Raw genomic sequence first — 24562 nt, 5'->3', positions numbered from 1 at the left:
CCGTCAGTATATAGAGAATATATTTTTTTAAGGTAAAAGGAACTTTTTATTATTTTTATTTTTAATTTAACCCTTCTATCCCCTCCTATACTCTTTCCTCCCCTAATTGTTAGATCCAAAATTTGAGCTTGATAATGAAAAGAACTCTAAGATCTTTCCTCTAATCATTGAACCAACCCTAATAGTTAACTTTTAACATAGAAAATGGATAAGGAAATTAACTAAAACCTTTAACCCGCTAAACTAAACACTCTTGCTGCAACAAACGCATGGACACCTATTTTCAACACCTAAATGGCTAAACAAGCAATAAATCTTTGACTTGAAACTCAATAATGCAATCAAATAAGCTTCTTTAATTTTCTAACAATGTGCGAAGTATAATTGGCTACGTACTGTTAACAATGATCGTCAATCCATGGAATAGTTCTGCCGACAAAATGAAGAACACTCCTTTTTAAGTTGTCAAGTGACTTGTTTTCCACATTTGGCGTTTTCTTTCTTTTGGACTATTTTGATAAAAAAAAAATGAATTTCATTAAGAAATTGCTAAAATTAATCTGATTAACATTGCTGTCTTAATGATAGGCTAAACATGTACAAGAACTAACATGTCAAGTATGCAAGTTATATTAACACCTACAATAGATTCGAAATTTTTTTGAATAGATCTGATAAATACAAGAAAATTTCAAATTGTCTTTGAATAAAATACATCATCACAACTCCATTCTATACATGTTGCAATCGTTAGATGTATTAATCAACGAGTTTAAATTCTTAATTTCATAAAATTTAGGAGCATGTCTCCCCTCCCCTAGATTTCATTTTATTTTGTTCTTTTATAAAGTCCCTCCTGAATTTTTGAGATTTCATTTTGTTTTGTTCTTTTATGAAGTTTCTCCAAAATTAAATTTTCGAGTTCTCTGTGTGTCCTAAAAGTTCTTTTAGATTCATATGGTGCACGCTCCACCTATAGTCCATAAAATTTTTAATTCCTCCGGTGGTTGATTAGTAGCCAGCCAATACTTACCAAACAAATAATGGACGGAACAAGACAACAACTCCGTGCCTATCGGGCAATTATAATATGCCGGACAAGTCACAGGTGCATTTCATGATGCGGTCGCAGTAAAAGTAACAGTAAATTTACCATAAACAAAGAAAAGAAAGAACTATTGGCTCCCATGACCACAAGTGAGGAAAATGGAGATTCATTATTGATTTCTGTCCACCGTAATTTGTCGACGTCTTGAACATTGGTCATAATGCGCTAATGGAGCAACCGGTCGACAGCCACGACGGCTGGACAACAGCAAATTAGTCGGTGAATTTTTTGAATAATTAAAGGTTTGATCACTCAATTATTAATAATATATTTTTATCCATTAAAATATCAAATTTACAAATTTAGGGTCATTTCGTTTGATTTCACTATTAACTCTGTTTGATCTAAAGATCTGCACGATTTATGAGACATATCATTAATAGTTAGATCTGATAGAATTAATAGTGAAATTAGATGGAAGGATTCAAAATTTATATTTTTTTTAATAATTCAGTCACTAAAAATTATATTTTTAAAAATTGAATGACCAAAATTTGACTATTCAAAAATTGAATGACTACCCAAATAATTTGATCCTCGAACAAATAATTTGTACAGTCAAGAGTGCTACATGGATCCCCAGTGCCCCACGAGTTCCATAACACAACTTATTTAGATTTTACCTATAATTTATTGACACCCCATCCAACTCCTTTGAGACCGGAGAATGAATCGCAAGCTGCGTAGATCTGAAGCCTTACAAGTTCCATTTTATGATAAAATGATCATTTTTGTATAACTTTATTAAATTAATTTTTTATATATGTTAACAAAGTGTATGCACAATAATAGTGGGATAAGACGGAAAAAATTATTTATTCAGCTAGTTCTTATAATACTGAGTTTGTACCGTCTGCATGCATCGTGGTGCCAATTTTGCCATTTACTACAATATTGCATTATTGAAATTTGAAACCATCTCTTTCCCCCATGATTCGTATCTTTGCCCTGAAAGCTCCATAAACACCGTGAATCGCGATCCTCCGGCTCATCACACTTCTTTTTTTTTTTTTCTCACAAAGAGTCAAGAACACACGTACACAGTTAGATTAAACAGCTCATTCCACTTTTTTTTTTTTTTTCTCACAAAGGGTCAACAACACATGTACACGGTTAGAGTAAACACTCGGAGAACATCAAAAAACAGCTCAAACGAGCAATTTAAGGTGGGACCCATGAAGCAACCGGAATCAGCCAATTGGTTCATCCCACTTCATTAGGACAAAAAAACTAAGGCCTACACTTGAATAGACCCAACTGGTGCCACATCGGCCTATTGAGGCTAATTCATTACCTGAGAATTATATAAGATTCCGACGAATATCACCACCATCCACAGTTGCCAGAATGGGCCAAACCCATATTGTTGGAGCTGGGGAAACCCATACTTGCCAAATATGAAACAGAAAAAAAAAAAAAGAGTTTGCCTTGGCAACCAAAATGACATAGCTGCTTCAACTGCGGTACTTATCGCATGGGCTGCTGTTTTGAGACTTGACATCATCCAAACTACACCAAGGTTACTCGATTTTTTTTGTTTTGTTTTGTTTTTTTTGATAATTTTGTGGGCTGGGCTTTAAACGAATCACACCAACCAAGAATGAGCCCACTTTACCTGAAACAGCGACGTCTAGGCGCATTTTATTCGGGTTTTCTTCACGCCCATTCAGGCCGTCCGTTGAAAGATGTGTCCTTCCACGCCTTTTAGGTGAAAACGACATTTTTGTTTTAAGAGCCATTTGATAAATTGGAAAATCCATTTTTGACGTTAGTGGTCAGTCCGTCAAAATTCAGGAACACTTGCTTATTCGAAATTCCCGGGGCTTGTCTTCTCTTCTCCCATCCACCAAAACCCTTCACCTCTTAAACCCTTCCCCCTAATCTTTCATTTCCAGAATACATGCAAGTTGCAGACATGCGAGCACTCAGAAAAGTCTTCTCCAGCAGAAATCACCTCTGCAATCTATCATCCCGCAAATCCTCTTCACATTCCTCTTTTGTTTCTTTCAAACCTCTCCAAAACCCTGCACTTTCCCGCCAATTCCACTCCTCGCGCCTCCTCAAATCCTCCGATGAACCCATCTCCAGCATCAATGCTTCGACTGCCTGGACTGCCGGTTCAAATTTCTCGTCTAATGACCTCCCTTCAACCTCAAATACTCCGTATAACGATCCTAATGTGGAGGCGTTTTACGACCCCGTGTCCGGCCGTGTGAGGACAAGGACAACGAGAGTATTTAGTAGTAGTGCCCTCGAGAAAAATTCCGAGTCGGGTAGCGAAAGTGAAAGTTATGGGAAGAATGGTGGTAATTTATCGAGTTGCGACTTCCAGGATGCTGGGGGAACTAGGGTTTATGGGGAGATTATAGGGACTGGTGGTAAGAAGAAAGGGAAGAGTAAAACTGTTTGGGTGTGCTCCGAGTGTGGGTATTCGTCTGGGCAGTGGTGGGGTTACTGTCAGTCGTGCCAGAAGGCAGGTACCATGAAGCAGTTTTCTCCAGGAGTAGAGAGTAACGGTACAGGGAAAGTTAGCGGATTTGAATTCTCGGAGAATGTGGCGCGGGCGTGGCTACCACAAAATTCTGCTGATACAGTGCCTATTAGGTTGGCCGATGTGAATAGGGGGGTCAGCCCATTGGATTGGCGAATTCCTTTGTAAGTCGGGGTGATTATTTATGTTGTATTGTAATTGTATGATCTACTCTTGTAGTGATTTGGTTGATTCCTGTGGCTGCCTTTTTTTGTTGTGCTCGTAGAGTAAAACTTGACTGAAGAATGATTAGGATTGCGGCAGTGAGCTGTGCATGGAATTATGGTTCCTTTGAAATTTAATCATATGGTGGATAAGCTCTGATTAGCAATCAAAGAATATCTAGGAATCCTTGATCACGTGAGTTGCAATACTAACATTTTGAAGGGTGCTGGAAATAGTAATTTCTTGCAAAGTGAGCTTGAATTGTGCTAGAGAACTATGTTTTGGTAGCACCATTAGTGCTAGATGACAAATTACAGGTCGTAAATGAATGATTAAATTTTATGTTGCTTGTATATTCTACACTCTTGCTGCTGGAATTTGTATCTCTGAAAATTGCAGATTAAAAATGCTTACACAACCTATAACCTTAGCTTCTGCATTACATAATGGTGATCGAAAAGTCCATATGATCTGGTTACTCTGTCATGGACCACATGAAGTCAATTATGGTATTAGTTGCATTAAATTGTCTGAGAGAGATGAACCCTCATAAATATGTGGCTGGAAAATGTGATCTAGAATATTGTTTCGGCTTCTCCTTTTTGTTATTTTTTTTTTCCCTCTCAACAACTGTTACTCATCATGACAAATATTTACTATTTAGGTCTGGATTGTTTGGAGCTGAAGTTGGAAGGGTTCTTGGTGGAGGTCTTGTGCCAGGTTTGCTGCCTTTGTATTTCTTTCTTATTTAGTTGATTGCTTGTCTCTTTTGAATCCATAAAGAGTCTTTCTTGTCCCAGTTTTCCTTGTTAACAGGTACTTCTATAATTTTGGTGTCAAATGGATGTGTTAGCATCATCATTGGTGCAATTTGAACTAGTTCCATTAGTTTAGGTTTCTTGCCCTCAGTCAGACAGGATTTTACTTTCCAAATACTTGTTGATTGTTGAACTGTTGATATTCCATTACCTCTACAAGTCAAGACACATTTTTTAATTGAAGCTTTCAAACTTTTGCACTGACATTTTCCTGTTTCAGGTTCTTTAGTTTTAGTTGGGGGTGATCCTGGTGTTGGGAAGAGCACACTTTTGTTACAGGTACGGAATTTCTTTAAGAGTTGGTTATGCATAGATGATGAATTCATGTTTTTAATTGATCCTCTGGAATTTGTTCACTGCTGTTTTCTGCTTGCTTGTAATCTTTGCTGACATTGAAGTTTATTTTGTCAATTGAAGACTGCTGCGATAATTGCAGAAGGGCATGCAATGGGTGGAACAGCTCCAGTTGTTTATGTGTCTGGTGAAGAGGTTAGTGTTTTTTCCATCTGGTAGGTTTGTATTTGATTGCATACTGCAGAGCAATGTCATGCTGCCATGACTGCTTGTATTCCAGTTAGAAATTTGGGAGTTCTATTATCGATCTTTTGGTTAATGAAATAAACAGAGATACTAGTTATTCTTGTCTTTTCTTCTTTCATTTTCAAATCAGTAAGAAAGATTTCTTTCTTTTGGGTTTTTTTGATAAACATTCAGGCATTCTAAATGAACTGTATATATTTGAAACTAACAAGTTCTCTGGCAAAAGGATTTTAATCTCTTTCCTGTCAAATAATTTGTGTTTACTTTGGAGTGCGGAGAAACGCATTGTTTATTATCTCAGTTTTCTGATAGGCTACAAGTCTAGTTCTTTTCTTGTACATTTTGGTATTCATTTTGTTATATTTCATCAAAATGCACATATCAGCATGGTGATTTAGCTAATCCTTCTTCTTCTACCTTTTCTTTTTCTACTTTTTTCATAAACTAACTGCTGATTTTAAATTTCTATTCATGGCAGAGCATTGAGCAAATTGGCAACAGAGCTGATCGTATGAAAATTGGGGCAACAGAACTTTTCTTATACTCAAGTACAGATATCAAGGTGCATTCTTCTTGGATATCTTATTTGCTGCCCGTCATTTTGCACCTGTCTTTATGTAGGTTTCATTCAAGAAAAAATCTTGTGATTTACCTGTTGTTAATCATTGATTTGGCCTTTCTAAATGTTGAATTTTATTACCACCTGTCATATTAAGCCCTTTTTCTTCCCCTTCTTTCAGGACATTTTGGACAAGGCTCGACCTCTCTCCCCTCGCGCTTTAGTTATTGATTCTATTCAGACAGTTTATCTACAAGGAGTGACTGGAAGTGCAGGAAGCATCAGTCAGGTTCAGTACTGTCTGGATGCTTTAGTTAGTCATGTCAAGTAGTAATGAACTGTTCATATGCAGTTCAAATATTTTGGAAGGAAATAACTATAAAATGTTATTATAGTTGTCATTATAGATTGACTTTTGATTTGGATGTTGGTTCTACTTTATAATGGAAATATATGGAACATTTGTTCATTCTTGTTATCCCTGCGTTCCTTATTTTTCATGTTTCAGTTATTAATTTTCTTTAATGGCACCCTGGAGGAGCGGGGTAGCAAAGCCTTAGCTGATTCATCTGTTATGTTTGCTGATAAAATGTTATTTATGGCAGGTAAGAGAGTGCACTTCCGCTTTGCTACGTTTTGCTAAGACAACAAATGTCCCTGTTCTTTTGGTGAGTACGTGTTAGGAAAAATACTACTGTCTGGATGCATCAGTCAGGTTCAGTACTGTCTGGATGCTTTAGTTAGTCATGTCAAGTAGTAATGAACTGTTCATATGCAGTTCAAATATTTTGGAAGGAAATAACTATAAAATGTTATTATAGTTGTCATTATAGATTGACTTTTGATTTGGATGTTGGTTCTACTTTATAATGGAAATATATGGAACATTTGTTCATTCTTGTTATCCCTGCGTTCCTTTGTACTACTAAGAGAGCACCATAGCTGATGGTATCCATAATGTTATTCTTTGTTATTCAAATTAAAAAAATCTAGATTAGTGTCTCTTTTTGTCTTTTTCATTTTATTTTTGATCTTGCAACTTTAGAGATGTGGTTGCACTTCTTTTGTGTTGTATTGCCTTCTGCAGTGCAATTTCTCTATCATCTCTTACTCTTTCATTTCGGATTTGTTTTGTAAATATTAACTTGTTGATGTAGTGCAGTTGAAATTAGAAAATGCCCATCAATTTCCCATTCAGTCTTTTTTTGGTATGGCTCTAATTGTAAAAGTTATCTTGGTCACCATGTAATTCATAAATTAAATTGAGGCAAAAATCTTTTCATTCTTTTGTTTTTTCAAAATTAATTTTTAAATGATTCATATTGCTAAATGGTGTTTGTTTTGAATAATCATTTTGGTGATATTAGTCCAAAACTTGTAATGCATCTTTGGAATGTTTTGTATTCCAGCACTTCGACTGGCATCTAGAAGTTTGTCCAAGATGTTTTTTTGCTATCAATGAGAACTTCTCAATACATGAGCAAGCAAAACAATGTATGTTCTATGATACTGTGTTAATCTTTAGGATTAACATTGGATATTCCTTGTCTGAAACAGAGCCTGTGAACATACCGGAATGATTCTTTTGTTGACCATATTAAGAATCGGTGGCTTTGGTTTGATAGGTTGTGATGGTCCCTTGTAAAAATTTTGCCTTACCTGCATGAGCATTGTTTTGCTTTTATATAGCTAAAACAAAATCTGTATACCATAATTAGTAGTTCTTTTTTGAGAAATTTTCACTTTGATATGGATAATAGCCTGTCATTGTCTTCTTAATCTTTCAGGCTGGACATGTGACTAAATCTGGTGACATAGCTGGACCTCGTGTCTTGGAGCATATTGTTGATGTTGTACTGTATATGGAAGTAGGTACTCTTTAGCATTCTCTTTCTCGGTTATTGAGTCTTGCTTATAGTTATTGTCAGTCTTGCTTATATGTGCTGGTTTCCTAGTCAACATCTTTTGCTCATTGGAAGTGACTAAAAAATATTTTTTTTCCAGATAAAAGATTTCATTTTATCTGATGGTCGAAAGTTGTTTTTATTCCTAGAATGTGTGATTTAATTCTATATTTGTAGCCAAATCAAAGTATGACTGAAAGAGGAGCTGACCCATGTCTTTATTCCATGTTGGAAATTCTCTTGATGGTCTTGATGATTGAAAAATGATTTTTCGTCTAAATTAGGCAATGAATTCTGCTGCTGTTAATTGCAAGTAATTTGTTCTTTGTGAAAGTATGCATAGATTAAGGAACTCGTGCACGGTTGGGAGATCTATGTCGTCATGTGCATTTGCTTGCATATTTCTTTTGTTTGAAAATGGATCTGTGTCCGTAAATACTTTTTGGGGAAAACAGCAAGTTTCTGTCTGGTTTTATAAAGGTTTTAGTTGCTCTTGCTCCAGTGATCTTTCTTCATTTTTTACTAGCCCCTTGTCTTTTTCTTTTTTCCCATTTCCTGACTATTATTTTGTGCATCTCCTGCCTTTTGCTTGGAAGTATTTAGCAGTTCTTTTTCCATGTGACTTCTGCTTAACAATGAATAACAATTTCAGGGGGAGAAATGTTCATCTCATCGACTGCTTCGATCTGTGAAGAATCGTTTTGGAACCACAGATGAGGTGACTAATGGCTTCATTATTGATCTACATTTACTAATGAATAATCATCACTATATGATTTTTTCTCAACTACCTTGCCAATTATCTCCTTTTCTTTTATATACTAATAATCAATATTAAAATTGTTCTTGTAGAATCTTGTAACTTTTACCTGGAAAATGTTTGTCATTTATTTTGGCTTAAACACTATTTATTTCTGCTGTCAGCTTGGAGTTTTCGAAATGTCACACTCAGGATTACAGGCTGTTTCAAACCCCAGTGAGATGTTTCTAAGTGAGGAGTACTCAGATTCGGAGATTCTAGCAGGGTTGGCTGTTGCTGTAATTATGGATGGTTCACGCGCTTTTCTCATTGAAATTCAGGTACTCTGTAATCTTCTTTTAGTCTAGTTAATGTTGATTTTTTATTTAGGCATCATATACCCCTGAATCTTAAACTCTTTTTCCCCCAAACGAGCATTATAGTTCTATCATCTTATTGGTCTCAATCTATATATATGGTTTGTGATTGTAAGGATAAGTATTCACCCTGCTAACTGCAACGGGACTTGTTGGGTTGTCACTTCACTTCAGTTGCCTGATAACTGAAACTGCTAAAATAGACAAAAATGGGAATTATTTATGTGCCTTTGTTTGCCAAAATGGCCATGACTATTAGGTGGTCTATTATAGCCAATAATTTGTTCTGAGTTGTACTTTTACTAGTTCTCTTGCTAAAATTAGTTTGAAGCAATTGTCATCTCACCAATTAACAGAGAGGAATATAGTTCTATGTTACATAATAAAGCTTAAGCACCCTTGTCGCTGAATCAATTCCCATCAGCCATTCACATTCCTTGGTTATCCTTGTATAAATGTGGAATGTATGCTTAATCCACTTGAATGAACATGAGCCTATTTTCTCTCCAACACTTAGTCTCCAAAATAAGTAACCCTCTCAATCTCCTCGGTGATTTTCCCTGAAAAGACCACTCCCACTTTCAACCCCTTTATCTTAATTCAAGCACAAGAAAAGTTGTAGGGCTCCATATTAGATTAGATATTGTTAGAAGTTTGTCATCTGTCACCAAAATGCAATTCAATGTTGAAGATGTTATATAAAATGTTACCTTGTTTATGGAATACATACTCAAGAGATTGGTTCACATCCCTTATAAGCCTCTGTGCCATATCTTAGATACACATTTGCCTTCATCATTTCTGAGTTTAAGAAAATGCACATTGTAGAGCCCTCCTTTGAGAGGGGCAAGAAACTTTATGGTCATTTAGAACTTCTGTCACCATTCTCTCACGATTATTTCATTTTGCAGGCATTATGCATAGCTGGCTCTCCAATTGCAAGACAAGTGAATGGTGTTCAAGCGAGCAGAGCCGACATGATCATTTCGGTGAGTTATTCTTTTGTTGCCTTGAGCTTGCATTTTTGAGGAGGATCTGATGTTTGGAGTTCACGTTTGAACATGGGGTTTATAGAGTTATTCTTGCAGATATATAACTGAAACTGTTATTAGAATATTCTCGTGGTTGAAAACGTCCCGAGGCAATGTCTTTTCCTGCATGGTGCAACTTTGTCATCACTGAACTTTTTTGGTCCTTGATGGTTCTCATACTTTATTGGTGACAGGTGCTTGAAGAATTTTGAGCTTTCTTAGTTTTACAGTTCATTCAGCAGTAGCTTCATATCCATGAAATTTGACTACCATCATCATTTTGCCATCAAAACACTTGTATTCCTTTTGTGAGGATCGAGAAAGATGGTTTTATACATCAGTGTTTAGATTGCGAGGAGTATGCATAAGCTTCAAATAATACTCCCTCCGCTCCACTATTATTGTCATAGTTCACCTTTTTCCATGTCCCAAAATTTGAGTCACACTGCAATTTTTTCTTTAACATTCCATATGTACCCTCAAAAGAGATATTGATAAAATAAAATCAAGTATGATGGAACTCACAAAAGCAATAAATAGGCATCCAAAGAATAGGTGCATGGGGGGCACCAGAAGTTTTGGTGGCCATAAATAGGTGCATGTTTGCCAACAGCCTGAAAATGGCTTTCAATTTGTATGGACCCACGGAATCTTTTTACAACAAGGTAGACAGCAATTAAGCTTTGGTATTGGTCAAAGGGGGCACAGTTGGAAAAAGATGTCTCACATTGAAATTGATTGAACTGTGCATAATAAGTTGGAATTCCCAAAAACGTCCCTTAGACTGGGACAGAGGGAGTAACGTTTTACTTTCCTAATTTGCCTGTGACTAGGTTGTGTACTTGAATAAATATGCCTATGTCATGTCTTTCTGATGGTTATTCTATTTAATTTGGTCCATTTGAATTAATATCTACCAGGAATACTCTTTATATCAATTTTATCTTCGTGTGCTGAAGCAAGGAAATGAGCTGACCCTTACCTATTGTATTGTAGGTTCTTATGAAGCAAGCTGGACTGAAGCTACAAGAGAATGTAATTGTCACCCTTTTGTTTATTAATTTCAACAAATGAATATCTTGAAGGCTGTTGCAGTTTCTTATTTCTGATAGAAAAGAACATTGTGACAATTAAGTGTGGATGATTATGTGGACAATGAAATAAAATGTGCTCTCAAAACATTTTTCTTCATTGTTAGATGAATATTAGCTTAAACAAAAACAACTGGGCATTCATAATATGATCATATCTTCTTAAGAATAAGTTCTTTTCTGTGAAGCATGTAGAAATTCTCATGATTGAAAGATTTAATCTGTATTGTGGTCATTCATCTTTTTGGAATTGGATAATGTCCTGAAAAATGGCCTAAGATGTTTGTCAATGACCTTAATCGATAGCTCATAGTTTGTACATTTGGTTGTTTATCAATTTTTCAAAATTGTGTATGTTAGTCTGCTGACTTTTTGCAAGAGATCCTGAACTTGTTTACTTTGTTGTAGGGCATTTTTCTTAATGTTGTTAGTGGTGTTAGCTTGTCTGAGACTGCTGGAGATCTTTCAGTAGCGGCTGCAATTTGCAGCAGGTATGCCTTTAATTTGGTTGATCTCTAATACGTATTTCTCTAGCTATGTTTGATCCTATTTGCTGTTAAAGGAATGGTGGTGCACAGTTTATGTCCCATCATTTTGTTGCACAAGTCATCATAGTCTATTCTGTTACTGAAGTTGTGACGCTATGTGGGTCTAGGTTGAGCAAATCTTGTTAGGTTGAGTCTCAATTAGATGGCCTTGGAATCATGGAATTTTTTTTTGGTTTTGTTGGGGGTTTGGGGGGGGGGGGAGAAATGGTTCTTTGCTGCTTCTACAATGTTGAGTGATTGACTTAACGCATACTTGGTTCTGGAATGATTTCTGTGTTCCCTCTTGCCATGTGGTACTGCTTCTCCGATCTTGTATAATGTGATGTAAAGGTTTGCTCAACTAAGCTTCTTATGCCCTTGCAGTTTCTTGGAGTTTCCCATTCCCCGTGGTGTAGCATTCATTGGAGAAATTGGCCTTGGTGGGGAACTTCGTATGGTATGTCTATGCCACTGATGTGACTCTAATTTCTAAGTTATGATCTTTCTTTTCCTGTAGTGTATGAAAAATAGCCTTTTGTTGCTGTTTGGGTGATGATTTTAAAACTGATGGGTTAGTAAAACCAGTATTTGAGTGGTCAAATCGTACAAGCAATTGTGCCTATTTCTGATAAGTTTAACCATTGAATAATGATGCATTTTGGTCTGCTTCTTAAGGTGACACACTTTTTTTACTAGTTGTAATCTATGCTTCAGTTGAAAGCAAAAGTATTCTACCTGTGCTGTCTGTCTATTGAGTCCTTATTAATGGTGTCTTGTCCATCTGTTCAGTTGAAGCATCAGACTTGTGTGCTCTTGGTAACTGCAGGTACCAGGAATGGAGAAAAGGGCATCTACACTGGCAAAGCTGGGTTACAAGAAGTGTGTTGTCCCGGAATTGGCTGAGAAATTTTTGTCGACCTTGGATCTTGAGGGAATGCAGATATTGGCTTGTAGGGATCTAAAGGAGATGATTAACACGGTGTTTTCGAAAAGGTTGAGACAGAGCTAGAGGAAAATTCTGTACGCATAATTTGTAAATCGGGTTTATGTTGTTGGCACAGAGCAAGAAGCCGCTTTCCATTGGGAACTGTGCTGCATTTTGTGGAACTGATCTGATGCTTCTGATGTTTATTGTGTATAGTAAAAGCGTATTGATGACTGATGGTGGAGGGAGTTGAAACTTGAAAGTAGCTAGGTGGTTGGTTGGTTCATGAGAAAAGATTCGATGTGGAAGTTCTGCTTCTTCATCCGTCCACGCGGCAGCTTATTCTTCTCTCTTTCTTGCATTGCATTCACTAATTTATGTACCCGCTTGGTGCCGGGCAAAACTTCATGACGCTTCCACGCGAAACAGTCTACCGGCTGGGTCAACCCGGACCCGGAGCGGAGCGGAGCGGAGCTTCCTGGAAGATTGGAGAAGAAAGGGACCAGACCTCGGTCATCATTGCTCCCCTTAACCACAAGTACATCGGGTCCCAAATTCTACTTTTCTTTTTTTTAATTTCTCAAAAAATGAAGAAAGGAAGCGTTTTCTTCTGCGTTTATCATAGAATAAAAGAAAATAGTTTGGAATAAAAAATCCAATATCATGTACCCCCTTCTCTCCCTCCCTCCCTCCCTCCCTCCCTCTTGATAGTTGATACCCTCTCTCCTTCCATATTTACATGCAAGGTAAATATACATAAAATAATTAAAATATATAAACCCGCCCAAGCTTTTTCAATCTTACTCCTGCATGCAATACAGCAGTTATAACAATAATTTAGTACTAACTTTTTTGCAAAGGGAAATAATTCGACGTAAGACAAAAACTCCAGGCGTGGCCGGTTTCTTAGTCAATGCGTCAAAATCAATATCCAGTATCCAATTAAAAAGTAGGCTGCATGTTACACGCCACGACACGGCCATCCCCACAACTACAAGCCGAGACAGAAAAGAACCGATCTCACGAAAAGAAAGGCGGGCGGGCACTAGACAGAAACAGGTCACATATGGAAGAGAAGAGACAAAAATCAAAGCCACATAGTTCAACAAGGAACCCTCCAACATAGGAAAGTGTAGGAAACTCCACCCAACAGGCCAACTCGACAATCCCCATCAAAAAATAAACTTAAAATTACTACTCTGCAAGTCCAATTTTCTAAGTTGATTCTCTCTTTTTTTCCCCTGTTGCTTTGATTCCTTTTTTGGATGGTGGCCTCCCAAGACTTCATCAATCAAGAGTTATTTCCTTCTTCTTCATCAGTAAGTTCCCCTGACCATCTTCCCTGTCTGTTTCCTGGAAGCGTTTATTCATTAGTTTCTGATTGTATGTTTCCCTATTGATGATATGTTTTATGAAAAGGGTCATGTGAAATCATCTTCAATTTGTTTGGGTGGTTTAGATGGATGATGAAGAAGAGAAGGGGACGCATGAACCGGTAAATTATTGAGGATCAAAGCTGGTTTTTGTGTTATATATGATGACGAGGGAGAAGAGGGATATAAGGCCTGTACTCTTCAAACTTGGGGTGGCTCTGGCTTTCTCTGTTGGCAGCATTCTCTTTTCTATTTTGAGAACCAAAAAGGTTAAGCCCTCTGGATCCCCACCTTCACAGCCTTCTCATCCAGGTTTAGCCCTCTTTTCCTTATTGCACTTCTGTTTTGTTAATTTCTCTCTTGCTTTGTGTTCTTGAATCAATATCATGGATGTGTGGTTGAATCCAGAACATCCGAATCAGGCTGACTCTGTTGAGGAAAGGATTGAGCTGAAGAATGACGAGGATGATCATGTCTTGCTTAGAGCAACCAGTTCTTGTAATTTTGCCTTAGCTTCTTCTGAGAGAGATGTAAGATGACTGGACTTTTGTTTTAAATTTCTGGGTCCTTTTTCTTTGTTCCTAATTCTCCTTAATGGTAATTGACTGGATTTAGAAACAGTTATTTGTCAACCTCATGAAGATAGTACTATGGTTGTGGTCTGCTTCTTTTTTTTTTTTTTGGCCCCAGTAACGATTTGAATGAGGTTGAATAGATTGTTGTGATTAAGAGTTGTTGCATGAGATGGAATTTAATGTGTTTTATCACGGAAGCTGTGATATTATCCTCTGTATGTAGTCTTTAAATGTTATATTTAAGATTCTGCTATATTTGATAAACGGTGTATCTCTAAGTCAAGGATTTGAGAGATATGATCTTGATAGGGTAATTTTGATTGTCAGTTTATTGCAAACAGAATGTGTCATTTTAAGTACGCATAAGTTTATGTCATATGATTGCCAGATAGAGATACAAGTCCTCAATCTTTCCCTTTGTGGTTTTATGTCCAGGGGAGACAGCATTTCCTTCAGTGTTATGGAGCTGGTGATTTAGAAGAGTGTATTTAGGCTTTAACTATTAAAAGCAGTTCGCGGTAACTTTTGTTTGCACTTTATGCTGCAGGAGCCATCGTTGTTGTCAAAAACCTCTAGTGGTTGTTTATCCGGTAACTGTTCTCCTAGCAAGAGATCTAATGGGGATAAAGACGTGTACCTCTTGCCAGAATTCAATGATCTCGTCAAGGAATTTGATTTGGCTGCCATGAAGGCTACCTTTTCTCCCCACAAGGATGTAGAAATGCTAACAAATAGTTGTGTTCAAAAGCTGGACCATGAGCAAGAACTTAACAGCCTGAGGAACATGGTTAAAACTCTCAAAGAGAGGGAGAGATCACTTGAGATTCAACTGCTGGAGTATTACGGCCTTAAGGAGCAAGAGACTGCTGTCATGGAGCTCCATAACCGACTCAAGATAAACAATATGGAGGCCAAGCTTTTCAATCTTAAAATCGAGTCCTTGCAGGCAGATAAGAGGAGGCTTGAGGAACAAGTGGCTGATTATGCAAGAGTTGTGTCGGAACTCGAAGCTGCAAAAACAAAGATAAAGCTACTCAAGAAGAAACTAAGATCTGAAGCTGAGCACAACAGAGAACACATCCTAGCGTTGCAAGAAAGAGTTGTAAAGCTACAGGACCAGGAAAAGAAGGCTCTTTGTACGGACTCAGACCTCCAGTTGAAACTTCAACAACTGAAGGATTACGAGGAGGAGGCAGAGGAACTAAAGAAGTCTAATCACATTCTGCGGCAAGAAAATTCTGCGTTGGCTCAAAAGTTGGAATATGTGCAGACCCTCGCCGTTTCTGTTTTGGATGGCGAAAAGGTTATTTGTCTTCTTCCAGCTCTTCTACCTTCCCTGTTACTTCTTCATGCATTTTCATTTATGTGCATCTACTTTGTCATGCAACAGGTGGAAGCATTGAAGAGTGAAAGTAACCGCTTAAGACAAGAAAATGAAGATAAGGCTAGGGAAATTGAGCAACTCCAAGCAGCTCGTTGCTCTGATATTGAAGAACTAGTCTATCTCAGATGGATAAATGCTTGCTTACGCTATGAGCTGAGAAACTACCAGCCTGACCCTGATAAAACTGTTGCTAGGGATCTAAGCAAATCCTTAAGTCCCAAGTCAGAGGAGAAAGCCAAGCAGCTAATACTTGAATATGCAAGGAAAGAAGGCACGGGTGAGAAAGGGATAAGTATAGCAGATTTTGATTCTGACCGGTGGTCATCCTCCCAAGCTTCCTATCTTACAGAGTCTGGTGAAAATGATGATCTTTCTGTTGAATGTTCATCAACCAACAAGACAAACACTTCAAGCAAAACAAAAATATTTGGTAAGCTTAGGCAACTGCTAAGGGGAAAGGGGAGTAGCCATCTTAGACGGAGTTCATCACTGGAGTCAGCTCCATCCATGGAGTATATGGTGGGTAAGAGTTCTAGTATTTCTCCAGTGTGCAATGCTGGGGTTTCACCAGGGACAGCTTTTGGTGATGATGGCCTCAATGCCAGATCAAGAACTTCATCGCAGAGCTCATCTAGACTTTCTCTGGATCTCCAAAGATTTCCGTATCTTCAAGGATCAAATAGTGGTAAAGGAGAAGAAAGCAGCAACTTAGAATGTATCCAGAGAAATAGCAGTGAGGGATCATCCTGTGTTTATAGAGTGATGAATCCTATTTCAGAAGACGTTACTAACTTAAGCAAAGAAAATCAATATCAACATCAACAAAGTTCTACAGATGCTAAGAAATCTGAATTGTTAAAATATGCTGACGCTTTGAAGGACTCCAGGCGGAAACCAACCGTCAGGAAGAGATCAGTATCATGTACGCTTTGAAAGGCTCTCAACCGAAACAGGTTTTGGAGGAGGCCAGCATGATTTAGTCTCTATTGAAATGTAAACAGAAGCTTGTAGATGAAAGTAATTTTTGGAGCATAGCCTTGTTCTGCATCCCATTTTGCCACCTTATTTCTCCTACTTTTCTTGCCTTCGGCCTTGTATTACATGGGTGATGAAGTGGGCTATCCAATATGGTCCATGAGTTGCCGCAGCCCTGTATATTTGATGTAGGATTTCTAGTCACTGTAACAAGTTCCCTGTGTACATATGGAACTAGAATGAAAATTTTTGTGCAGCTAAAGAAATATAGTCAAGAATTTGCCTTTCCTAGTATTTTTTTTTAATCGTTCCATGGATCTATCTATGTTATTTCCGGTATTTGTTAGGGAGGAATGCAAGCATTCCGGAGTTAGATGGTTGGTATCTGGTTAGTCTCATCCTGATTGAAGTTTGGAGGCGATGCAAAATAATACTAGCAACTTGTGCCTCCTTCCACGGACGCAGGAACTAGGACATGAAAGTGTGGTTGTGAATTAGGCCAAACTAGAAGAAACTTGCATTTCACGTAGGACTCTTCTGAGGATCCTAGTTACATATTTCGTTTTTTATCCAGAATTGAAGTGTGGCATTATTAACCCCTCAGAAATTCGTCAAAACATTCATAAACTGTCCTTTTTATTCTTTTGAACCATTAGTAAAAATTACTGCTATCATCTTACATATATACCTCATATTAGGGCTATTAGAAATTCAAATTGCTCACTAGCAACTCAGTCATTGGATCGAAATCGAACTCGAGTCGAGCTCGAGCAGCTCCTTTGTGAATTTGAGTTGAGCACGAGTCTTAGAGAAAGATGCTCGAGTGCTCAACAAATTTGTTCGTGTAATTAAGTTTTTTAATTAAAAATAATGTGTGAAATTACACTAATAAATATGAAAGTTACAAAAATTATCATTGAAAAATTGAGCTCGATCTCGACATGACTCGCAAAGGTTCTTGGCCTTGAGCATGGTACTGCTTGCATTGGACTCGACTCGAGCAGGAGTAACAACAGTAAAGTTAGCCGAACACGAATAGCAGCAATTCCAAATAAAAAAACTTTCATGAGTGCTATATCAAGGGAACACATGAAAATCAAATCTAAATACATATTACAAAGAAAGTAAATTTAAACTAGAGGCACAGTTCTTGTTGGTATAAAAGCATTTATGCAGGATCAGTCATAGTATAAAAACAAAAAAAGGACTAAAACATACGATATGATCATCTTTTTAGCTTTTGTTTGCCGTATAAATTGTAGCATGCCATTTTGAAAAAAAAATATTTAAGTGTAATGTCGAAAGCGGGATCTCTGCATCCGTCTTGCTCATGGGTCACGTGATCAGTCAGACCTGCTCAACTACTGGAGAGACTGCTGCATTCGGCCGAACGACCAGGGCAAGACGCCGCCGTTTAGACCTGTTTTGACGCGGAACGACCTTCCAGGTGTAAATCTGCGTGGGCGAGTAGGCCAGCTGAGTACACATCACCCGCGTATCTTCCGTACACAAAAAATGCCCGCACGGACCAGAATCTTGACGGTTACAACTGACTCCCTCTCCCTCGCTTTTTTCTCTCTCCAGTCTCCACTCCACACAGTCCGTTACGTACAAAAAATAATTAAATTCTTCGTATGTATTTGTCCCAACACAAATTGATTCAATTAATAAGAACAGATTATTTTTTCATAAAAAATTATATTTCGTTGTGGACGCAGAGCTATGTTTTATGAATAATTTGTAAAATGATCTATGATTTCAAAGTCGAATTCATCTAAATTTTTTATTTTTATTATAAAAAAATTAAACAAGATAATTGCAAAATGAACATTTGATCCCAAAGGCAAATGGTAATAAAAGTGGAATGGAATTGCATGATCCCCGAGAGAATCAAACCGAACCGGTATATTTTCGAACGGGTTACAAGAAGTTAATTAACCGAACTTAAAAGCCAGATTGGTTTCCACCCGGCTCTAGTCACCGCCTTAACCCAGACCCAGACCCAGACCCAGACCCTGCGCCTCGACTCTCTCTGTCCTCTTGTTCTCTCAGTTCAAACATTTTCAGCATTGGATTCTCTCTCTATAAATCTCAACTTCCGTTTTAAGTACTACAAGCGTTAGTAAATGCTTCTTTCTCTCTCTAAAACAATCTGGGAGGGAGGGCTTTTTCTTCACAATCAACAACAACAATGGCGACAGCAGCAGCCGTGTCCATGGACCATGCACCACCACCAGGGCCGTCTACTACGCTGCAAAGAGCATCTCTCTACGTCGGAGATCTCCATCCGGACGTGATCGAGGCGGATTTGATACAAGTTTTTCGGACGATGGGCGCATTGGACTCAGTTCGAGTTTGCAGAGATAGAGTGTCTCGCAAGTCTCTTTGCTACGCCTACGTCAATTTCCTCGACACTTCGGATGGTAATTTCTTCATTTCAGCTTGATAAACTTTCCATCATTTTTCATTCCTTTTTTCTTTGCTTTGCTTCTCTTGGTTCAGTACTTTTTTTTTCGTTTCTTATTTGTTACGTCTTCATGCTGACCAATTTCTTGATCAAATGGAAACTATTATTGTTTTTTCTTTTTTCTTTTAAGAGGTAATCAAATGGAAACTTAATGGATGAATTTGAGTTCCGATAAAGTTGTATGATGTTTGCTCTGCTATATCTCCGTTTCTCCATTTTTCCCCCTCCCCCTTTGGTGTCGGAAAATGGGTTTCCCGGTTTGATTCTTGTAAATATGGGGGAAGAATTGTGAATGTCCCTAATTTTTTTAGTCGTGCAGGGCTTTGAGTAACTCATTTATTCGCTCTGTCTAGTTTTTTTTTAATTTGGGGGATGATTTCTTGAAGAACTTGGAGTTTTATTTAGTAATGATGTTTTCCCCTGCAATTGTCTTCTTTATTAATGACGTCATTATTCTTATTATTATATTTTTTTTGGGTGGGGGAGGTGGGTTGGAATTTGTAATATGCATTTAGGTTTATTCTGGTTACTTCACAGTAGGGGTGGCAATTTTTGACACGACCTGAAAACACGACACGAACCTAACACGAAATTAATGGGTTTGGGTTGAGGTTTCGGGAATTCGGGTCAGAATCGGGTTGGACCCGATGAACCCGAAAAGAAAATAGGTCGATTTCGGGTCAATCCGTGGTGACCTGATATGACCCGATATGACCCGTTTACGAATTAAAAAATAATTTAATAAACATAAAAATAATTCTATCTAACTAAACTAAGTTATTCTTTTTTTCAAGGGCATTAATTACTTAATCTTAAATGAATTTATTTAATTTGTGTGAAGTTGAAATTATTATATTTGGACAAATAATATATTATATTATTTTTTACTTTTATACTGTTTTAATTTATTTTATATTTTGTTTGGGATAAAATACTTTTATGGTGTTTAATTTATTTTAGATTTGGTTTGGAATTATTTATTTAAATTTTTATTACTTGATTATGTAATTAGTTTTGTGAGAAATTGATTTTATTATAAATTACAGTGATAAATTAATAAATTAAAATTAAGTTTCGGGCCATTTCGGGTCGACCCGCCAACCCGTCAACCTAAAATTTTCGGGTTCGGGTCAGCATACCTGACCCGTCACGGGTTGGCGGGTCGGGTTCGGGTCAACAGATTTTCTGACGGATTGACCCGAACCCGACCCGCCAACCTGATTTGGACCCGAATTGCCACCCCTACTTCACAGTGGTGACGTGCTTCCAGGCTTTCGAGGATTATTTATGGGATACTACTATTTGTGGATGGGGAACAGTTTTGAACTGGTTTCCTAAATGGTTATGGACGTGATTCTGTTGGCTTCAATTTCCAGTACTTTATGTTGTGATGCTGTTCTTATTTTTCGTATATAGCTTGTAGGGTGGTTTTTGTAACTTTGTTCTGCTTCCTTGAAACACATGTTTATTGCTTTCCACTTGTACTGTGGAAAAGAAAAGAGACTTATGGGAATATTGCAACTGGGAGATTATAACTTCGATGTTCTTCTGTGATTTGATTTCTTGATCACTGAGCATCTGTTAATCTTCAAGCCTTTTCAGTTTCTTAGCATGGCAATTTCTCCCTAGTCCCTACTTTGGGGATTTTGTGTCTTTGAGGTTTCTCTGTATGTTTGCTGAGGGACCGAGTACATGTGGTTTCTTGAGTTCCATTTAATTTGTGTCATCTGTAGCTCTTTACTTGATCATTTTCAGAGCATTGCCTATTATGACAGCTCATTTTCTGTTTAATCAGCATCTAGAGCTCTGGCCAGCCTTAACCATAGAAAATTGAGGGGAAAAAGTATGAGGATCATGTGGTGTCAGAGGGATCCTCTTGCAAGAAAGAATGGGGTAGCTAATCTGTATGTGAAGAATCTTGATCCTTCAGTTAACAATGCTCACTTGGAAGGGTTGTTTGGCAAATATGGGACAATACTTTCTTGCAAAGTTGCCGAGGAAAATGGGAAGAGTAAAGGCTTTGGGTTTGTTCAGTTTGACTCTGAGGATGCAGCCACAACTGCTCTTAATGCTCTCAATGACACCATGTTTGAAGGGAAGAAATTGTAAGTGGTTTTTTTGTTTTGCTTCACTCTTGTTCGTTTCACTGCAGCTACTCATTTTACCATGTGGCACCCTTTTCCCCTTTATTGAATGTTTTCCTTCAAGCTGCTGAATCACTATTTTTCCCCTTTCCCCCTTGTTCCTCACCCCCCTTCTCTCTTTCTCTGTGGTGGGCTCAGCTTGAGGGAGAACTATGGTTCACTCAACTGTCAGGTGTGTGTCTGACTAGATGCAAATGCACAGAGCATGTTGCATATGAAGCGGATACCATGACCAGAGGATATCTTTGTCATGAATATCTTAGTTTTATTACTCTGTATTACCTCGGATATTTGACAAATTAGATATGATTCTGCTGTGGTTATTAACTTCTAATGTCAACTAATTTTGACTTCGAACTTAATGGAATGCCGCAGTGACTGAGAATTAATAAACACAGCCATGGTGTTTATGTAGATGCATGAAATGTTTGGGAGAGTTTCAAATGAACCGATGAATAAATACTTTATGATATGAAGACATGTCCTCTGTTGCTTTGTCCTTTATCTGCTTGACATATGCTCTTCAACAAATCAAGGAGAATTTTAGATCCTGCCATCAACACATTCCTTAATTAAAACTAGAATTTGAGCAAATGCTACACATGTTATACCTAATAATTACTTAATTCAGTAGAATTAGATCCATAGAGTTTCTTTTAGCCCCAGTTTTGTTTGTCTAGATATATGTTCTCTTCAAAGTTTGTCTCTACATCATTCAATACTTGAATGGCTTTCACAAAAGCTCCCCCGCAGATACATTCTTTCAGCTTATGATTGCATTGGAATTATCATTATCACATTAAGGATTTAATTCTTTGTTCTTGCTTCAGATGTGTATGCAAATTTATTAGGAAGAGTGAGAGAAATGATGCTTCTGAGAAAACATTCACAAATTTATATTTCAAAAATCTTGATGAGAATGTTACCGTGGATTTCCTCAAAGAAAAGTTTTCAGAACATGGGACAGTCTGCAACATTGTGGTTATGAAGGATGATGAGGGGAAGTCAAGAGGTTTTGGATTTGTGAAATTCAGTTTGCATGAAGAGGCTAAGAAGGCAGTCGAATGCCTCAATGGTGCTCTTCTTGGTAAATTTCCAACATCTTCTCCTAGTGCCTTAGTTGTTGTTCTTACTGTTGCAAAGTTGAGAGATTTCTTGACTGTGAAATGCTTATAATGCTCAGGTTCCAAGAATCTGTACGTGGGAAGGGCTCAAAAGAAAGCAGAGAGGGAACAGATCTTGAAGCAAGCACATGAGTTTATGCTCGACAATAATTATGCAAAGTCCAAGGCTTCAAACCTCTTTGTGAAGAATCTCAGTTTATCATTTGATGACCTGGAACTGGAAGAACTTTTCAGTGCTTATGGCAAAGTTACTTCAGCCAAGGTGATGTATAATGAAGATGGTGTCAGCAGAGGATTTGGTTTTGTATGTTTTTCTGGTCCAGAAGAAGCAAAGAGGGCTTTGGAATCACTAAATGGTAAAGATTCTCCCGTTTCTATTGCCTTTCTCCACGTATAGCTAAGATTTCTGATGTCTGCTTTGGCTTTGGATAGGAACTACTGTCCGAGGTATGGTTTTGTATGTGGCCTTGGCTCACTGTAGAAAAGAACACCTTACGCAGTTGCAGAGCATCGACACTAAACAGTCATTCCATACTCCTCACTGGAACATCCATGTCCCTCAATATTATCCTCTATATTACAATGTCCCTCCAGTTCCCATCCCACACTTCCGCCCTTTCCAGCCAAGGCTGTACCAAACCTTCTGCAGATCTCTCAGTGGATTTTTCCCTTTTGACGACCAAGGACTTCAGGGAAAGTTCCGTACCCATGTAAGTAAATTTGACTGTTTAGTTCTCTCCTTAAGTAAATTCCACTGTTAATTTTCTGCATTGTTGTTAGCCTCTCTTTGCTACCTTTCCAAATTTGCTCCCCATTTCTAATTCTTGAAAAGCAGTTGCAGGTTCCACTTCAACAGTCACAGCAGGAGCCCATCAAAGGCATGGCTCACCAGTATCATGTAAGTTTCTTATCCTTAGCTTTATCTTCTTTGCTTGCACAAAAGAACGATTTTACTCTGACTCAAAGGACGTTGATGGATACAGTCAGTGCATTATTGCTCAAGTAAATAAAGTAAATCCGGTAATTTGACTTAAGTTTTTCGCAAACTTTTATTTTCTCATACATCAGAACAACTTTTTTGGTTCCTTCAGTAGTGCAAAAATTTTCTTGGTTATTTAAAGATTTCAGAATGGCCTTTATACTCAGTTCACCTTGTATTGCTTTGCAGCCTAAAAAGTTTAGTACTGCTTATGGTTCAACGCAACCCCTGAATATTGGTTCTGTGAAGCAGCAAAAACCATCAAGTAAACTGGGAAATAAAACTGTCTATGGTCCTCTTGAGACTTCTACGACAGGGCCAGGATCTGTAAATTCTCCTATTATTGATTCTAAACATGACCCAGAATTTGGTGCTTTGAAGCAGAAGAAACCCTCATGTAAACTGGGAAAGAAGAGTACCTGTGCTGACAATGGAACTTCTGCCAGAGGATTTCGATCTGGATCTGTAAGTTCTGCTGCTAGAACATCATCACAATGGGTATACAAGAAAAACTGTAGGACAATGCTACAACCTTTGGACAAGAATAGTCAGGTATGTGGATTTGAAAAAGAAAATTTCCCTCAGAAATTCATTTAATGCAGATCTTCTATCCACGACAATTTGGATAAATCGCTTAGGTTGTCTTGGCAAATATGAAACTCGAAAGCCAGCTTTCTTCCCCTTTCTGCTTATCTATTCTTTTGCTATCCCCACTGAAAAACTTGCGTAAATGATTGGCAATGTAAGTTTCAGAATGAGGATGTATCATTTTGCTATTTGGTAGTTGCTATTTCAGTGATGTTTCTTCTTTTTCTCATCACCCTGGACATACTGCTGAGAAACCCGAAGTATTTGTGAATACGAATGTGCAGGAGCTACCAGAGTCCCAAAATCCAAATGATAAAGGCAAATTCTGGGAGCGTCTCACATAGCAACACCAGTATTCTGCCAGCTGCTCAGAGCTAAACTGACCGATGTTGGTGTTAAAACATTTCTAGCATCAGATAACTCTACTATTTCTATTGAAGAATTGTGTATATCCTAAGGACTGCAGCACTGGTTGTGCGAGCTTGGAGTCTTCATTGAAACTCATTGTTACGTATTATCATGCTCTCAAAATGATTCTTGTTTTGCTTTGCATAAACTTTCCCTTACTACAACCAACTCATTGACGGATAATTTTGGAGCTGATCTTCTGATTTTTTACTTTCTGTGGCCGTTCTTATT

The 24562-nt window shown here is 37.8% G+C and overlaps 3 protein-coding genes across 8 annotated transcripts; all 3 read left to right on the top strand.

Moving 5' to 3' along the window:
• Window positions 1-2846: 2846 nt before the first annotated feature.
• LOC113741500 (uncharacterized) lies at window positions 2847-12644 on the top strand. Of its 3 annotated transcripts, XM_027269029.2 has the most exons (15): window positions 2850-3763; window positions 4468-4523; window positions 4842-4900; window positions 5039-5110; window positions 5640-5723; window positions 5902-6009; window positions 6326-6388; window positions 7508-7588; window positions 8277-8342; window positions 8549-8704; window positions 9652-9729; window positions 10768-10806; window positions 11271-11353; window positions 11774-11846; window positions 12216-12644. In XM_027269029.2, exons 1-15 carry the CDS (start codon window positions 3009-3011, stop codon window positions 12396-12398), a joined length of 1956 nt encoding a protein of 651 aa, XP_027124830.1. In that variant the 5' UTR covers window positions 2850-3008; the 3' UTR covers window positions 12399-12644. The 3 variants fall into 3 exon arrangements, 2 of the variants coding, with proteins under 2 accessions (XP_027124831.1, XP_027124830.1); XR_003460639.2 differs by lacking the exons at window positions 11774-11846; window positions 12216-12644 and adding an exon at window positions 9829-9965 and having other exon boundaries at window positions 2847-3763; XM_027269030.2 differs by lacking the exon at window positions 6326-6388 and having other exon boundaries at window positions 2849-3763.
• Window positions 12645-13221: 577 nt separating this feature from the next.
• Window positions 13222-16915, top strand: LOC140005100 (protein CHUP1, chloroplastic-like). 2 transcript variants are annotated; one of them, XM_072045305.1, is made up of 5 exons: window positions 13222-13633; window positions 13774-13999; window positions 14096-14217; window positions 14810-15565; window positions 15653-16915. In XM_072045305.1, the coding sequence occupies exons 2-5, from the start codon at window positions 13849-13851 to the stop codon at window positions 16577-16579; spliced, it is 1956 nt and encodes a 651-aa protein (XP_071901406.1). In that variant the 5' UTR covers window positions 13222-13633; window positions 13774-13848; the 3' UTR covers window positions 16580-16915. The 2 variants fall into 2 exon arrangements, with proteins under 2 accessions (XP_071901406.1, XP_071901405.1); XM_072045304.1 differs by having other exon boundaries at window positions 13734-13999.
• Window positions 16916-18604: 1689 nt separating this feature from the next.
• On the top strand, window positions 18605-24479 carry LOC140003725 (polyadenylate-binding protein 6-like). Of its 3 annotated transcripts, none has more exons than XM_072045302.1 (8): window positions 18605-19044; window positions 20884-21193; window positions 22063-22319; window positions 22416-22712; window positions 22789-23066; window positions 23198-23254; window positions 23525-23887; window positions 24208-24479. In XM_072045302.1, the coding sequence occupies exons 1-8, from the start codon at window positions 18813-18815 to the stop codon at window positions 24265-24267; spliced, it is 1854 nt and encodes a 617-aa protein (XP_071901403.1). In that variant the 5' UTR covers window positions 18605-18812; the 3' UTR covers window positions 24268-24479. The 3 variants fall into 3 exon arrangements, with proteins under 3 accessions (XP_071901403.1, XP_071901402.1, XP_071901404.1); XM_072045301.1 differs by having other exon boundaries at window positions 23192-23254; XM_072045303.1 differs by having other exon boundaries at window positions 23192-23254; window positions 24185-24479.
• Window positions 24480-24562: the final 83 nt, after the last annotated feature.

Source organism: Coffea arabica, chromosome 4c, assembly GCF_036785885.1.
Source record: "Coffea arabica cultivar ET-39 chromosome 4c, Coffea Arabica ET-39 HiFi, whole genome shotgun sequence".
In the NCBI taxonomy this organism is placed as follows: domain Eukaryota; kingdom Viridiplantae; phylum Streptophyta; class Magnoliopsida; order Gentianales; family Rubiaceae; genus Coffea; species Coffea arabica.
Note: the sequence above shows the minus strand (reverse complement) of the source record. Positions and strands in the feature narration are given on the sequence as shown.